Raw genomic sequence first — 18572 nt, forward strand, 5'->3', positions numbered from 1 at the left:
TTGAGTTTGATACCCTTGTTCTAGAGCCTGTGAGTCTGGATAGCTGTGCTTGCTGGGAAATTTATATCAAATATGATCAGATATAGTTTAACAATATCAGCTATCCCAACTATGTTATTCGGTGTTCTGCAAGAAACAGGGATGTATGTGCTTTTGATTTGAAGGCAAAAGTATGCTTTAGAGCACATGGGAGCAGACTAAACTTCCTGTCAAGCATATTTTACATCAAATGCAACAATATCACGAAATGACTTAGCTTCTTTAAAGAGTTATAGGCAGCTGCTACATGAGTGCCTCTGCATGATCAGAGCATTTGCCTGATGCTTTCTCTGATAGTCATTAAAAGAAATTAATAGCAACCATGATTAGCCAATTTGAATAATTTTCTATGGCAGGGAAGGCTGATGTTTCTACATCCCAGTCCTGTTTTTGAATTTGTACAGCATCTCAGTATCTGTCTGGGTAAGCCAAGATTTGGAAAGCACTATAGTTTAATGGCAAACCAAATGCCTATTCAGTGTCATTGGTTCAATCCCTGAAATCTTCAAGTAGGATTAAGAAAGCCGTGCAAACATTTCTTCAATGTGAATCAGTCTTGCAGCTAGTAAGATGGACTGCTACTTTAGCATCATAATCCAGATTAACACAGATTTTATGGGAGTGATTGACCAAAAGTATCTGAAGATCAGCAGATTGGAGAAGCAACAACAAGATAGATGGGGTAATAGTCTGACTCTTCTGAATGTTCTTCAATTACTATTTTTGGAATAGAAAAAGTGGGTTATCAAGTACTCCAAAATCTTCTGCTTTCTACTGCACAGTTTGATTCATTTCTTTAAGCTTTATTGCTTTCTAGTTTTTTTTTAGTTTATAATGAAAACGATGATACTATTGCATATCCAATCAGAAACTAAGTTTAAAGTTGTATTAGTAAATCTTGACAGAATTGGCATGCTGTCCCCATAAAATAGACAGTATTATGTTTTGTTACCGTCCCGAACTCATTCATCCTCAACCGTTTTGTAATAGGAACAAATGACTGGCCCTGTGACTTCAGGTCTCAGTTGAGATGTGACCTAAGATTGCATGCACTGTCCACCCGTGGGAAAGTTCCTGAAGTTTTCTCAACAGGTTCTATCTGTTTCCTTTCTTTTGCAATGGCAAACATGCTTCATTCAAGTACGTATTTTCAATCTTTTTTAAAGAGAAACTTCACAGATTTAATTCGGTTATAACCAATTAATTGGTTATAATCTGCAATCTTTCAGGCTGATTGTAGAGCCCTTCCATGAGAACCTGTAATATTTATTACTTAGATATCCAAAATGTGAAATTAATTGAATCTTGCCAAAATAAATACCGTAGCTCACAACTAATAAAGTTTTGTATTGAAGAGATATACTCTTATTAGTTTCCTATTCTTCCTAGAAATGTGTGGCCACCAACACCTTGCCACTACTGGAAACGAAATCTGATGTGGAATAAAAATATACAAAACAGGACAGGAAGCCTAGGCCAGTCACATCGCCTTCCTCTGTAGTATAGATACAATGGTATGTTATCAACTGCTTAGTATTTTTTAAAGGAAATTGGTACAGTAAATACTGTAATCAATTTGCTATTTTAAGTGATGTTCTTCCTCTCTCCTGGGAAAAGAAGGATCTGCCTTGCTAAGAGATTTAGGACATAGGATACACAGATATATTTAATGGAAGAGATGGGCTACAGAAAAAAAACAATTCGTAGCTTTTTGATATGCATGTGATATTTCATAATTGTGTAGTATTGTAGATATTAAGCCGTACATTAATTATTTAACTGGTTTTAGCAAAACAGTAACTCTCCCACTTATTCAGAAAATTGACTATAGATTTTTCTTTCTATAAAGAGCTTTTCCATTGAAACTGTAATTATTGCCCAGTTTTGACTTCAGAAGCCAATATTTTACATGCAATTGTGTCTCATTTTTAACTCAAAAAGAGATGTTTTTAAAAATCAACATTTCCTTTTTTTCCTCTTGTTGGAAGGTCAATTTAGCTATAATATCTCAGATCCCTCTCCCTGAAATCTACTTTAAAAAGTAGGAAATCTTGTTACTATAAAGTAGGCGTAACACATAGGAATGAAAGCATGCAATCTAATCACCTGTGCAAACTGCTAAAAAAAAACCTTAGCCCATCTATATTTTATTGAATAGTGTCATTTGGGATCTATTTGAAATGGCTCAAAGCCTCTGCTGGTACATTATTGATTGGCTTGGCAGCTTGGTTGGTGCAAATGGATTTATATGTGATGCCAAGAAACTACTTAAAAAACATAGGATACTATTCCCCTGAAAGACTAGCATCTCTTAGCAGCTTTGGAAAAGTGCTTCAGTTTATGTGAACAAAGCATTTCCCTAAAATTACCATTGAGATTTCATTGAAATCATCATGCAGGCAAGAGTTTCCAGTCAAACATATAGTTCTTTTGCCATTGCTTAGCAATTAAAGTGCAAAGAAAAAAGAGAAATAAAAGGGAAAAAGAAATGTGCACATCAGAAAGAATAGAATAGAATAGAATAGAATATAGCTACAGCTATTGTCTTCAAGATCTCAAATGACTGTTTGAGCTATTGTAAAGTTATGGGAAATTCAGAAACATTCTACTTGAAAACAGAAATTCTTGAGATTATACGGTAGGGATTATGTATGGTAGTAGCTTTATACAGGTAGTCCTTGACTTATGATCACAATTGAGCCCCAAATTTATGTTGTTAAGTGAGACATAGTTAAGTGAAGTTTGCCCCATTTTATGATCTTTCTTGCCACAGTTGTTAAGTGAATCACTGCAGTTGATAATCACTGCAGTAACACGGTTGTTAAGTGAATTTGACTTTCCTATTGGCTTTGCTGGTCAGAAGGTCAAAAAATGGGATCAGTGACCCCAGGCCACAGCAATGATCATGGGGATGTTTCAAAGGTTGTAGCTATGAAAAATGGTCTTAAGTCCATTTTTCAGTGCTGTTGTAACTTTGAACGGTCACTAAATGACCTATTGTAAGTTGAGGACTATCTGTATAGGGCATATGTACCAGGCATAAGCAGTATATGCTAATAGAAGAATGGCAGAATGGATAAATAGATGCTGGGCTTCTGCTTAAACTTAAATGGCTGCTAAATGCATGCTATTTATTCTGTTGCCCTGGGGACTTCAACAATAATATGTACCTATAAGCACTAACAGAGAACAGGAATCCGAGAATAAAAAAATGAATGCGCTGACTATACTAAAAAAAAAAAAGAGAGCAAAAAAAGAAATTAGTATGGAGTAGAAAAGTCTATGTGGTTAAAAAACGTTCCTGCCTTCAGCTTTATCAGTGGGCATATACTTAGACGTCGACTTCTGTATGGAAATTTTATATAACGGCTTCAATAAAGATATTGAAAAATGGATTTAGATCCTTTTTGTAAATCAAAATTCAGTTTTATTTCCAGCATTAAATGCTGAAGATTTTTAGAACATACTGACAGTATGTTTGTTTATTTATTTATTTATTTATTTATTTATTATTTGATCCTTATTGACATGATAATTTCAGGTTAATCTCTAACAAATATTTGGAATTTTTTTGTGCTAATGGGGATATTAATGTTTTAAAATAACTTTTGAAGTTATTACAAGAGGAAGAAAACCAGTATGTATCCGTTAAAGCAAATGTAATATTTTAGTCCAGATGCTTTTGCAGCATTCAAAATTCTTGTCTTTCTGTCAATACTGAAATGTGTTTTGGACAATTCTAAAACTAGTATCTTTTTCAAACAACTACGTTATTGTGAAGACGGATGTTAGTTATTTGCACGAACTTTAAAATGAAGCATTAGAATTCTATGTATTTTAAAAAAATCAGTGGTGAAGATATTCAATTGGGTATGTTTCTTATTATCTTAAGAAGAGAATAATTCAGCAATACATGTTTTCCTCTTTAGTGACACCTTGCAAAATGTTTTAAAGGGTCTGGCAGTCCACATCATTATGTTGGAAGTTTGAAATGTTGGAAGGCTGTGAGGTCCACAGGTGGGGACAAAGGGCACAAAATAAAAAGCAGTGGAGAGACATTCCTGAAGGATTACTAAGTCTATGGTTCTGCTGCTCTTTCTGGACAAAAATCAATTATATATATATACACACACACCTTAAATAAAATATATGTTTTTAAGGTATTATTTTTTACAAGAGACTTTAGACAATTATTAATTGCTTTGCCAGTTTATGAGGACAGCCTTTAATCATAAGTGACAAAAGGACTGTAAGTCACTAGTGAGGAAATAGCTATACAATTACTGGGTTCCCGCTCAGATATTAATCTATATTGCCCCTGTATCTGTCCCTTACGGTGGATAAATCTATTGTGATATCTTCTCTTTAGTTATTGCATCACGTAATGGTGCAGTACTACCTTGCTTTCATTAGAAACTGTGATTTTTTTTAGGCTCATGCAGTTCTGTCTCTAAATATTGCAACAAGGAAGAGTCGTATTTAAATTTGGCCAAACAGAGAACAATTGTTAACTCAAACTATGTCAGAGAAAACAAATTATGCTTTATGAATCAGACTTGTTAACAATCAAATACGCTAATCAGACTTCCTCCATTTCAGACCTAATGACAGATCCTGCTTAGTTTGAATTAAGTGGTAGAACTGACTGCAGTGGCAGAGAAGAGGAAACAGGCAGCCTGAGGCTCGCTGTTTTGTGCTCAGGAGGGCAGCACACCATGCAATATTGCTTGCTTATTTGTCACTTTTCTGTATTCTCAGCTTTTGCACTGCAGCTGCATTACCATGATATAGGAAGGAGCTGACAGGCAAAGTGAAATCAGGGTGTTGCTGGCATGTCAACAAAGGCAGACTGAAATCCTTTTGCCTGTGTCTAGTTTACCAGACCTAAATGCTTGTGGAGGCAAAGGCCCTGAGAAAAACAGAGAACCCCGAGGTTCCAAATCCCAGCTGTAGTTAACCTTTCATGACAGCTTGTTCTTGATCAGTTGTCATTAACATGTCTTGGACTGTTGAAGCAGTCCCAAGGCAGAAAAGTACTAATGGAAGAATTCATACTTTCCGACTAATGTTGTTTTGCTGTGTGCTTCCTGTCAATGTTTATCAATCCTTATTCTTCCTTTAAGAATGAAATATTGGCCCTGGCTTTGCAGAATATGACTGGTAGCTCTTCCAGTTTTGATCAAGGTTCTCTCCCCACCCAAAACCCTGGCTAATTATAGGCTTGATTATGCACCTTGCATTCATATTATTCCAGTGTTCCCCTGTACGACCACATGTAAAGTTTTCTATAGAAAACACAACTAATGAAGATATATTTTAAAATTTCCTTCCTGGATACTTGCTCCAACCAGCCTTGTATCTTGTGGGTGTGGGCATTATGATGGTATCTTAAAAGTATTTCCCACTTTATGTTTTATTCATTTGTTCCTTACTAGAGATTAAGAACTGGCCAGATAACTATTATAATGCCATCCAGAATGGCAGAATATTGGCATAAAAATTCCTGCCACAGTGACCAAGTCTATTTTGTTTTAGTAATGATCAGTGAGTGGCACTGTGGTTATTGTATCAATGTGGAACACGTTAAGGAAAGTGATTGATGGCTGCCCTTAGTTCATTTCCCCCCACCAGATGTCACTTGCTAGTAGGAAAACCACAAATTTCTGTAACATGCTGGGGCAAGGCTGGATGAATATTGGTAAGGGCCTTGAATGATAGGTTAAGATACTTGATTTAATAGATGGCAGGCAGAAAGGTGTTCTGCATCTATAACATGTCAGTTACCAGACTTCGGAACACAGTATTCTTTTGGAATAATATTAAACCTTGTCTAAAAATAGCCCAGCTGATGGGTCACAGAAGCTGAGGAGTGTGCAGTGAAGTATAAAAAAGTTCTCTTAAGTGCTTCTGCTTGGCATATCTCCTCTTCCATGTCTTAATCTAGGTCTGATCTGCTTTCTAAGGTGGCTTGCACATGCATCAGAAAGAGCTGGAACTTTCCATCTCTCCTCTCGCCTATGCAAAAACAATGAAAATCCTGTAATTATACTGATCAACTCAACCTTCTGAACAGGATACACATTTGCAGCAAAGGAAGAGTAATAAGCCAGCTTCTTAAACACAAGTTTTAAAAGAGTACTAAATCCATCTGTGTAAAGAATCTGCATAAACTAGAACAGAAGCTTTGTTTTACAGATAGTTTTTTCATTTTTAAAATAAGCATTTTGTCATGCTACAATTTGTGATACTCCATTTCTGCATTCTCAGTTTCGTCATAAGGGAAAAAAAGCTGGAATTCCCAATATCATTTCTGGGATTCAGTTGTTTTTCCTTGCCCCTCTCCTGCTATTCTATCTTTTTTGTTGCTAATTTCTACATAGTTTGTCTTCCTGAATAGAAATTTGATGGCAACCCAACATAGTGTCACAGCAGTGTGTATTTGTTCAATGAATTGATAAAACAATCCAGGGGTGGGTTCCTGCCGGCATTACTACCGGTTCAGCGCCTGAAAAAATGTGTTCCATGAGCGTGCGCATTTGCACCTAAAAAGTCACAATATTTAAAAAGGGAAAAAATACATTTTTTCAATGAAGATTGTTCTGCGCATGTGCAGGACATAAAATCAAGATAGCGCCACCGAGGATAAAACCGGTTCGGGTGTGTGTCCGGCTGAACCAGTGGGAACCCACCTCTGAAACAATCCCAGGCAATGAAATGTAAAAATTAAAGAACTTAATTTTTGAGTGTTGGACATGTATGGGTCTGGGGGTGGAAGGGAGGTGGCTTACCCCTGAGCTGTCTTAGTCTTGGAATTGATGAACTGATAGAAGATTGCAGACAGATAGGAACAAAGCAACATACACACACACATGCAGTTAGCAAGTATAGTGCTGTTTATTGGCATTCGTGCCTAATGCAAAATACATTTACAACATTTTTAGTGAATAAACTAATTTTGAAATTATCCAAAATAAAGCAATCAGAATTCCACTTACACAAGAACCAATGTGCAGCCTGTTCCAGACCAATCAGAAACCAGTACTCTTGGTTCTTTCAAAATGGACCAATTGAAAAAGGAACCAAACAAAAATCAGTTTCCCAGCATCAAATACAAGAAGCCATTCATCCCATTTCTGTTGCCTTTAAGCTGCCAAGGCTAATCACTAATCAGCTCACTCTGCCTCTGAAAAATGCCAACCACAGCTGTTGGTGAAACACAGAACACAAAAGAAAACTAGTCCATGGCTATTCAGCTTGAAAGTTCACCATTGTTTCAGTTTTAAAGAATTTCACGATCAGACATCACAAAGAAGAAATGTTGCCCTTGACAGTTGCATATGACATTTTTCTGTTTCAGGGTAGTTTAACTTTCCACAGGGACCCATTCTAAAAAGTTTGCTTGGGGTCTAGAGATTTTTGTTATGCCCTTGTGTGGTTAAATTCATATAGTTATATTACATATGCTCTAGATTTTGAATGTATATTTATTCTATGTAAACTTAGGTACAATTAGTCATAGTTCGGCATGGTGTGTTTTTAAGAAAAGAGGGAGTGCGTGGGCAGAATTATATCTAAAATAGAATAAATGACAATTTACAAATGGGTCTCCCAAATTTTAACACAACATTCTGACTCTATCACTTTCAAAGGTATTGAATGAGATATTACTTGCTTGCAACTTGCCTCCAAGAATAAGCATATGTTAGCTGCCATTAAGAATTGTTCAGTGCTATACCATAACTGAAAATAGCAAAAGGAGAAAGCAAGAAAATAAACTAGAATTAGTGGATGACAGTACTTATGGCAAAGATAATGGCAGTAAGATGAGGCAGAAGAAACACCAGATTTTCTAGAGAAACTAGTTAACTTCCTTTTAAAAATAACATGGAACAAAAAAGAAAAGATACTACTGTATAAGAGGTATTTGAATATTTGAGTAGAAGGATTGCTTTGCTGTTTAACACTTCCTGGATAAAAATATCTTTTTCTATCTATGAATTTTAAAAATCAATTGCAAAATTGCATTGGGTTTTTAATCTTTAAAAACATTTTCCCCTATGGTGGAAAAGCCAATTGATAAGGCAGATGGTTTTGACTGAGAAAATTTAAGTTTCATTTTGGTTTTTTGACTGTTCAACTTCTTAACCATCCAGAGTTACTGTTGTTTTAATTACAATTGCCAAGATATTGTTCTATTCTTTTGCAATGTAATTTTTTGTTTTACATTCATAAATCAAATAAAACTTTTTTCCTAGTATGTATTATATAGGCTATTTTCACTATTTGCCATGTGCTTATAATAGAAATTTATAATTAATTTATAATTTAATTTTTTTAAATGCATTCTTGGGTTTCTATAAAGCTCCTTTGCTTCATTGCTCATCCATTTATCATCTGTTTATAAAAAGTAACCATATAGCTTTTTCATTTAAGAGAAAGGTGAATAGGTTATATTTCAGTGATAAGAAGGCAGACTCTGAGTGTAGGAAGTCATAGGTTGATCTCCACCATCTTCCCAGAATTGGACTGGACTATTTTGGCTATCAAATCCCATCCTCGATTCTATGCAAAATGACAGCTGGAAATATTCTTGAAAAATGGCTGTCTTGCCTTTGCTTGCTGAATAATTGGTGCAGCCACAGGAAATAATCTTGGATTTGTTTGATCAGTGGCTGAACTTTGCATAGGACAGTTTTGTTCAAACATGTTTGCGTGTATTCATGTAAATGTGAAAATATCTCAAAAAATTAGAATGACTTTCCTCATAACTGTATTATTATTCTTAACACAATTTCTTCCTTCCATAGCTGTGTTCCAGACTTTGGATAATATGATTTTTTGTCTCAGTTCCTATTTCAAAAATAATAAATAAATAAATCTGGATATATCAGTTCAATACTTCTAATTTACACATACCATATATAAAATTCACTTGTATTTAATAAACATTGATTTGAACTTCCATCTATAGCTAGTTTGGAGCTGCAATGATAACATCTGATAATGTGTTGAGCGCTTCTTTCAGTGCATTGTATAATATAATCCAGTGATATGTGGTGAGGCTGGTGAGGCAAGCAGGCAAAGACCGCTCTATGTCGGCCAGCACCAGCTGCCCCCAAAGCCCCGACACATCCCGCTGGGGTGTGTTTCGCTCTATGGCGGAAAGGCGTGCCGGCACTTTAAAGTGCATGCCACCGCGCCCGTGGCCATACAGCGGGATGTGTTTCGCTCTATGGCAGAAAGGCGTGCCGGCACTTTAAAGTGCATGCTGCCGCGCCATGGCCATACAGCGGGACATATGGCTGCGGCGCAGTGGCATGGCTTTAAAAAATAAAAAATAAAGTGCCAGCTTGCGCGCCAGCAGAGGCGGATAAACACACACACACACACACACACACACACACACACTACTTATAACAATACAAATTACAATTGCTTACAAATTACAATAATTTTGAATTCCTCCCCCCTTCCTCCGTCCCACCTTTTCCAGCTGTGTCACAGACAGGATTTCAACTCTCCTCTTGTCTGCCACGATGAAAACGTAAAAAATGTAAAAAGAAAAAGGCAAGAGCTGCTGGTCAGGCTGGGCTAGTTGCTGCTAGAGTCACCATGTGGATGATTCTGCTTAACTGTTTAAAAAAAGCCTCTAAAAAAAGTGCCCTCTGCAGGAGGAGGCGAGAGAACCAGATGCCTCCTTTGCATAAGAATTTTTTGCCTTTTAACCCTTGCTTAACTCTGCTCAAATGATCATAAAGATAGTCTAAAGGAGGCGGGGTTCCTCGCGTCCTCCTGCAGTTAAACACTAAGCAGAGTCATCCACTGTGACTCTGGCAGCAACTACCTCAGCCTTTTTCCTTTAATTTTTCTTTTCTTTTCATGATGACAGTGGTGAGGCCCTGCCTCCCCTGACTGCACGTCCCTGAAATAACCTTACTTTGAAATCTTTGGAGTTCACTGGATGTATACATTTGTGTTAAGAAAAAATACAGCATGAATCTAATGAATTGCTAATGTTTTTAACAGCATCACTTGTTTTCTCATAGCATCAATAGTGCTTCAGAAATGGTGGTGCCAAATGCAGCCATGTCTAGAAGGAGAGGAGTGTAAAGTACTACCGGATTTGTCTGGATGGAGTTGCAGTACTGGAAACAAAGTAAAGACAACTAAGGTAGGTGTTAATTGAATAAATGTAATCTCAGTGAATGAATGATCAGACTCACATATTTTGGCCAAACTGCACCATTTTTGTAATGTGATGTTTAGAGATCTAGATGGACTGCTGAATGAGAATTATGATCACTTTATTGCTTTGTGGAGTTGGGCTAGAAGTACAAATATTACTGCTGTCTGACAGCTCAGAAATGCCACCTTATCCCTCAGCCATTGTCCAAGCCAACAATCCTATGATTCTTATTAAAAAATAGTTTACAAAACCATGTTGAGAAAAAGAAAAAAAACACAATGGGGAGGCAATGTAAGCAAAGGATAAGAGGTTTTTATGAGTTAATTGTCCCATGGGCACCAAAATATCCTTGTGCTTGAGAAGAGCCAACGTCGTGACGATACGGACGTGCGGTCTCGAAGCTCTGAGACCGCAGCCAATACTTTTGCCGCTGGGTGGTCCAATTGGACCTAAACCATTCCACAGAGATGGTGAACAGGAAGAATATGTCTTGCTGATCTCAGGGACATCGCAAAGTCTCTGATCGATGCAAGAGAAGTTCTTCAAGCCGGCGACAAAAAATCCAGCCAAGGCTGATGAAATTGGGGCGGCTTCAAAATGAAAGGATATGGAAAGAGAAAGTGTTTCCAGCTGGTGAGGAATTTTTACCGTTTTAAAAGAGACTGCCTATAAAAAACTTAAAATTAATTTAAATTGGAGAACAGAAGAAATTAGCGGCAGAATTAAGTTTGGAATGGTTTTGGACAGTGGGTTAGATTACTTTTTAAATGCTATGTTCATGGATGGAATTTATAAAAGCCTTTTAAAATGAATGGATTATGTTTTCTTCTTCTGTTTTTTTTTCTTTTATTATTCTTTGTAACCTATGAACTAAAATTCTCCTCTTTCATTACTGTGGGTGTTTTTCTAACTCATTCAAGAATTGGACCTTTTTAAAACTTGAAATACAAAAATGATACAAAAGGAAACAAAGAAAATTGCAACAATAACACTGCTACTCGGAGACTGGAGATTTGTGTATTGGAAATGAAACACTTTTACTCTTCTTATTGATTATCCTGGCTTGGCATTCCAAGGTCTCACTGCTTGTTTATAGAGAGTGATAAGAAAAAAAGCATACAGATGTCCCTTTGAAGTATATCTTCAACCAGAGAAAAGTGAAAATAAAACTTTATTGTGAATCTATTCTTAATCTTGTAAAAAGCTTCCAAGCTAGAGCAGCAGTGTTTGTTAGCTGGAGATAATTGCACAATTTCAACAGTAGAAAGAAACTTTAAGCCTTCAAAAGATATTCTTAGAAATTCAGAAATTATCAAATGCATTTGAGAGGATGAAGAAGAAGTTGGAAGACTTAGAGCATCTAAGAGTAAAATATGATGAAGAAGTTGGACCTGTTTATCAAGTGGAAAAAGTGGAGGTTAGAATCCTAAAAACCAAAGAGGAAAATGACCATAAAGAAATTAAATTTGCTGATATTTATGGTGATTGGTTTGTTTCTGGAAATGGAAAGAGTGAAATACTGAAAGAGGAATTAAATGGAGGGGAACTCTACCCCAGATGGCAAGACACAAAAGAAGAAAAAACAAAATAATTTATGGATTTAAAGAGAGAAATTTTATTAGCAACATCATTGCTAACACTACTGACAATTAAAGATAAGCTGATTAAGGAAGCAGAAGAAGGGCATTGAAATTACATGAGAGATTTGATAAGCAAGGAACTGTTAAGAGGAGTCCATACAAATTTGATTAAGGAGATGATGAGAGGACTGACGCCCCAAATAGCAGAAGACATGAGACTGTTTTGCTACTGGAAAGATACAGGTTGATAGATGGACGTGTATAATTTAAAACTAGTTAAACTTAGTGAAATTTAGTGACAATAGATATAGTTAAATAAATAATTAATTGATAATTATAATAATGTATTCAATGTGTAGTGTTATAATAAGTAATAATTGGATATGAATATTGAATGGTACCCATGAAAGAAAGATTAGAAATCCTTTTGGATTATATATAAAGGTTAATAAAAAAAGAACTAAGTTAGATTCAATTAAGTCTTCATTATTGTGGGGTGAATGTTATGATACAGGATATAATCAAATAAAGGAGGGATATTGATAACAACACACACACACAGACACACACACACAGACACACACACACAGACACACAGACACACAGACACACAGACACAGAGACACAGACACACACAGACACACACAGACACACACACACACACACACACACACACACACACACACACATATATATATATATATATATATATATATATATATATATATATATATATGAGTACAACATAAGAAAATTGGATGTAAATTGTAAACAGTGATTTGGAAAGGAGGATTAGAAAAATTTGTTACTAAATATTATGGATGTTTAGCTAGAATAGGACATAAGGATTCAATGTTATTGGAGGATTTTAGAAATAATAAATGAAATGCCAGTATGTGGTTATGTATTAAATCTTGGTATATTTTATGGTGAAGGACGTTTAAACAATTATAGTCAAATGAAAAAGGAGGTATGATGATGGTAACATGTATAAATATCTGAGTTAAAATACTTGAATTAATATGAATTATGCTTGATGACTGTGGAAGAGATGCACGAAAGCCTTTTGTAACCAACTTATACACTTTCTACAGTATGTAAAGAAGGAAGATTTTATGTGTTGTGTTTGTTTTGAAAATAAAAAATAAAAAATAATTAAAAAACAAAAAAAAATATCCTTGTTCTTTAGCTTAGTTTCTTTATTGGTAAGTTGCTACTATTGGGCCTAGCTATGAAGGATTGTTGTGGTTGGTGCAGTGGCAGGGGGTAAAAATATAAAATAATGTAAGAAGCCACACGACAGGCAAGCAATGAAACTCCATAGCTGATAGGATGATTATATGGAGAAAGGACACAATACAATAATCACATCCTATTTTCCAACCCACCCATCTCTCAAACATACACTATCATTTTTGTAGCTATTTAGACATCCAACTATTTTATGAAGAGTTTAACCCTAAATATGTGTTGAACATCTTAACATAGTATGAATAGTGCATTTTAGTACAGTCATGTACTAAATAAAGTAAGGGAATAATAAAGGATTTTGGCAAAATTAGAAGAAAGGTTCAACAACAAATCTTACTAAATATGTCCCAAATTTGGTCAGTTCAAGAAAGCTTAAATATATTTTCCTTGATAGAAAATATTTTTCTCTATTGAAAATCACTTAGTTCAGGTATTTTTTCCCATCTGTCCTCCTATTATATCTGAGAAGAGTGACAAAATCAGAAGTGACAAGTGTAGTGCTGATAATAAAAGATCAGTTGTCTAGTTAAAAGAAGCATCATCCAGCTGATAGAAATTGATTTGCAGTTCTAATGGCTATTTAGAAGGAGCGTCTCTGACTAGAGCATATGAGATTCATTCAGTATTCCAATGAAGTTCCTAGATAGATGCTGCATCTGTAAGATTTTTGCCCAGGAGCAGGTTTTCCATTCTTTTCCTCTCAATCCAGCCAAACAGTTTCCATCCTGTCACAGCTCCTCCTGTTGGAGCAATCATCTGTGACAGAGAACTACATGATTATTATTTTCATGGCTTGCTGAATACTCTGAAGAACAAGGTATAATTAAAATTTTATCAAACTCATTAGTAATTACATGTATGTCATGGTTAATCAGTTGCATAATTTTGTAATCATTGTTCATATAGTGGAGTGTAATTATTCTTCAAGCTTTGCCTGCTTTGTGCGTCCATCTCCTTTACACACAAACATCCCCAAAGAATTGCTCTGTGAAACGGCAGAGTGTTTTCTTTCTTATCTTTTACTCTCTCTGCCAATAATAAACACACACTGAAATGCTTTCTAAAAGCTAAGTATCAGAGTAGATCCCATTGATTCAGGAAATCCTGATGACTAAAACTTCTATCTTCCCTCCATCAACCTTGCTTTATCTGTTACACATTTTAATTTTACATTTTTTTAGTGTCAGTGTTGTATGTGTGCTCACTTTAGTTCTGAAGGTACTGTTTTGAGAATAGAAATTTTATCCTATGGTCATCTTTGCCTCTTCCTTACACAGAGAAGAATTTGCACTTTTTTATGGCATTTTCCTGAAGTGTTTTGAATGAAACATTCTAATTTATTCTAAACATTCTAACACTTTTCTAATGTTCTGATCCATTTCCAACTAGTTGGGATCTTTTAATGGCCTTTGGAGCAATTTCTCAGTACGACTGCTGAAAACTGGTGGGCGGTTTCCTCACTTTTGATGTGGGAAAGAGACAGAATTGTGGCATATTTCCAAATTCCCTCCAAAACCCCAAGAAAAAAAAAAGATGATGAATCTTTTAGCTTTACTTCCACCCACTTCACATTACCAACTTATCCAGTGTGGTCACATCTTCTCTAAAAATTATAAATGTGAAATCTTATCTACCAAAAAATTCATTCTGCCTCTAGGTCACAGGATTAGTTACAACCACTGGAAACAACAGACTGTAGCTGAGTCTTTATTAATTGGGGCATCCCATTCATAGCTGGTAGAGATGATTGGGCTTTGGAGCATGTGCTTTCAAAGACATTGCTGAAGTGAAGGAACAATAGAGAACCTGATACTCCCCTAGGGCAGGAGAGAAGTGCCAGGTAATGAGCAACCCGAGGAAGACAGATAAGAATTCACCCAGGCTTGGATGCAAAACACAGCGGTCCCTCTGCTCATTTGGACTAATTGACACTCTGAGCATCCTTACCTGTTCACAGAGAACTGTTTCCTATTTTTAAATAAACCACAGTGTCACTGCATTCATGCTCAGATGTATGGGCAACATAGAAATAATAATACCCTTGTTTCTCAAATACAGGTGAATTCCCACAATATTCAAGAGCACCACTTCTAACTAGAAAACAAATTCTGTCTCTCTTGCTCATATCACTAGTATGTGACTTCATAGCTTTCAGACCTCTGTGTTTATTTTATAATTTGGCTTTCTCTGATCATTCAGTTTTTGTGTTAAAGCAAATTGTCTCCTGTTTGTTCTGTCTTTGAAATATGAGATAAAGCTGCCACTCTGCTACTGGCTGGACATTTAAATTCTATGCATATAATCCCACATTAACTATAGTTTTATACTGTGTACACATGGATGGAAGGTTTTGTTTTTTTCTTGCGATGCTCTTAGTTCTCTATTTTGCAGTAGATTGGCTAAATTGTTCTTGTGAATATATCTCTTGTTTGGCATGCACATATGGCCAGGGAGAGAATTTAAATAAGAATATTTAAATGTATCCACAATTCTCATGACTGTCTTGACAGAAATCTCCAGACTTTCAGTTAAATAAATGAGAGTGGACTTTGTAATGGGTAAATGAGGTATGGAATATCTGAAGTTTCTATAATCATCCACAGATATTATATAGCCTTATATAGTGCTAGGCTTCATGGATGTAGATTTGTCAATTTGTTAAAAAGGGAATGAGTGTGACTGGAGTTAAGTGATAGGTATCCAAACATGAGGTTAAAATTTGAAGCAGCTCAGCTTTACAGGTGGTTCTGATTTAGTAACCAGTAATTCAGCAATTGTTCAAGCTTGCAACTTCAATGGGAAAGCTGGCAGGATAGTGTAAGGTCCTTGATTAATGACTGTAATTGGAGGCTGCTAGACTTGACATTCTAAATGACACATTTCCCCAAATTGGGAAATTTGAGTCTCAATAACTTGTTAAATGAGGACATTTTTAATGCCAAATGTAAAGATTTGGGGCATAGCAGCTGAAACAAACTTAGGGTGGCTTAGACACACCAGATTTGTTGCACTGGTGAACTTCTAGATACACGTATTGGCTCTTCTCATACTGTCCACAAATATCAACACCTGAAAGTTGGGCAGCAGTGTTGTTCTAGCATCTTGGCATTGATTTCTGTATTTTCTGAAAAACTGGAACAAATGTTTATCTCAGCTTTACTACCTTATATAGAGAGGATCGGTTCTTAAAATGATGGTGAGAAATACATAAATAAATTTGGCTTATTTTTAAATAATAATGAAGTCACTGAAATATTTAAGATAGGTAGCACAATACCTGCATATTTATGGCTTTTACTTCCCTGTCTCATCTGAAGTTGTAGCTGGTGAGGACTCTCTTTCCTTATTGACATTCCCATTTGAGCCACCTATAGTATGTTGTTCCCTACATTGAAAGTGCTGGCAGTGATTGTTTCTCAGTAACAATAGAAGTGGCTATTGCGGCTCATGGAGCTGACTTAGTTGCAGGACTAAGCTTCTGTTTTTTTTAATCAGACTCTTTGCCTTTGTGATAGAAAAATTGTTTTTTTCTCCAAATACAGGTTGACTAGGCTGGCCAAGCTAGACCAGAAACCAGTTGAGTAAGAGAGGCAGACATAACAGGATAATAGTAGACATCATTACTCCCTCCCATGATAACATAGCTGTTATGACTATGGGAGTTTGTTTACATTGGCCAATGGAGCTGAGGAATCTTACATTTTAGGAGTTTATTTTTTTCCCTTGGAGTCGGTACTTCCTTAATCGCAGAAGTCTGATTATAAGACCTAGCTTGAATAAGAGGAGCTTTCCTATGGAGGGCATATGCTCTATAACTCTCTGAAGCTGCCACCCATGTCAGACTTAACATTAAGGTACATTGATATGGACTAATTATTGTAATAATTGGACATGTGGAATCACAGAGGTGGAAACACTGAATTTCACCTAATTCATTAACATCCTACCAAGCAGAGCTTCTATTTCTGGGACTTTAATCACCCTTGTTAAATGCATATGCATTTCTATTAAAATATTTTGAGAGGCTTGCGTGGCCCTGGCTTTTCTTTTCAGACTGAACAATGTTAATGTACCTATGCTAGAGGAATATAAATTTTTTTAAAAATGCCTTTCACTTTAACAGCTAAAAAGGTCACTTAACATAATCTTAAAATTGGAAGCCTGAAAATGCTTGAGGGCATTAAATTATAAGAAATGTTAATATTTAAGCATTTTGGAATAAATTTCGTTGCCCCCATATAAATCTCATACGTGCTCTTTTGCAATAGAGCATTCACTTTTTCTTTTTTGTGGGGTGGGGGTGAGACTTTTGATTCATGGGATTCTGATGGACACTTTTAAAGCAGATTGAGTTGCCTTTTATTGCTTCTCTTTGTGACTGTGCATATAATTAAACAGATTCCTTGTGTGCATAAGACAGCAGCCACCACTAAACTAGGCTGTTTGTGCAAACTACAGTGTTTGTCTACATTTGGAAGGTGATAGAGATGGGTTTACACAACATACCAATTTGCTTAACAGTTACATAGAAATAGACAGGGGCTGACTCATGCAATTCACTAATCACATAGTGACTACAGGCTGGTGTTAAAATACTTTAAATCAGAAACGAATCATATTATCACTTGTATGTTATGTAAAAACTATATAAAGGAACAAATTAATGTAGCAACTAAACTGACACATCAACCTTTGGTCTTAGTCCAGTAACAGTTGTTGACTTAAAAATCTATTTTTCCATCTTAATATTGACTTGGAAGAATGTGTTGTCTTTTTATTTTAATTTTGCTTCCAGAGAACTGATTCATAATGGAGCTAAATGGCTCTTTAGATTTGACAGAATGTGCCTCTGACTACTCAGGCACTCATATGAAAAGTGGCTCTTTCGCCAGGAAGATACATCTGCACTTAGTACTTACAGTCCAATCATAGGCAGAGGTAGATTTGGTTTAATAAAGTGCCAACAGATAGTCCACATGTACCCATGTTATGTTTCAAAGGATCTTTTGTCCTTTGATTCCAAGGTGCTACGTAGCCTTAATTTATTAACAAACTGAACCTTAGTATTATGTAACCCTTAATTGGCAAGGAATATAGATATATGGGAGTATAAATCCACACCAAGATGTTAAGGTGGCAGAAGTCTCTTTGATACATTCTGTTCTTTTCACAGGTCACACGATAGATCTTGGAAGATCCACTGTTATCCGATGTCATCTTCATTGATATGGCCAGCGTTCCAAATATGGCACAATACGGCTTTTGTTCAGGTGCAAGATACTTCTCGTATGCTCTACAGAGTTGGAAATATGAGGACTTCCTTGGTACAGGATATAATGCATTTGAGGTATAGGATGACTACTTTTTATGGGCACTTTATTAATCTTCCTCAAGTACATCTGCCTAGGGGATGGTGCTGCAGTCTCCTTTTGCAAGAATACCAAGGATTAAAGAACAGGGTTGGTATCCCTGTCTCGGCAGATATCTTGGAAATTTTTCCTTGTTTTTGAAAATAA

General features: G+C 35.9%; 1 protein-coding gene across 1 annotated transcript in view; it reads left to right on the plus strand.

Moving 5' to 3' along the window:
• TAFA3 (TAFA chemokine like family member 3) overlaps window positions 1-18572 on the plus strand; it is a 64929-nt gene that overhangs the window by 43387 nt on the left and 2970 nt on the right. Inside the window, exons 3-5 of the mRNA XM_032218581.1 lie at window positions 10086-10210; window positions 13766-13873; window positions 18242-18403. Of these exons, the coding sequence (XP_032074472.1) occupies window positions 10086-10210; window positions 13766-13873; window positions 18242-18403 (395 nt within the window). The remainder of the gene's footprint in view (window positions 1-10085; window positions 10211-13765; window positions 13874-18241; window positions 18404-18572) is intronic.

The sequence above is a fragment of the Thamnophis elegans genome, chromosome 5, assembly GCF_009769535.1.
Source record: "Thamnophis elegans isolate rThaEle1 chromosome 5, rThaEle1.pri, whole genome shotgun sequence".
Lineage (NCBI taxonomy): Eukaryota > Metazoa > Chordata > Lepidosauria > Squamata > Colubridae > Thamnophis > Thamnophis elegans.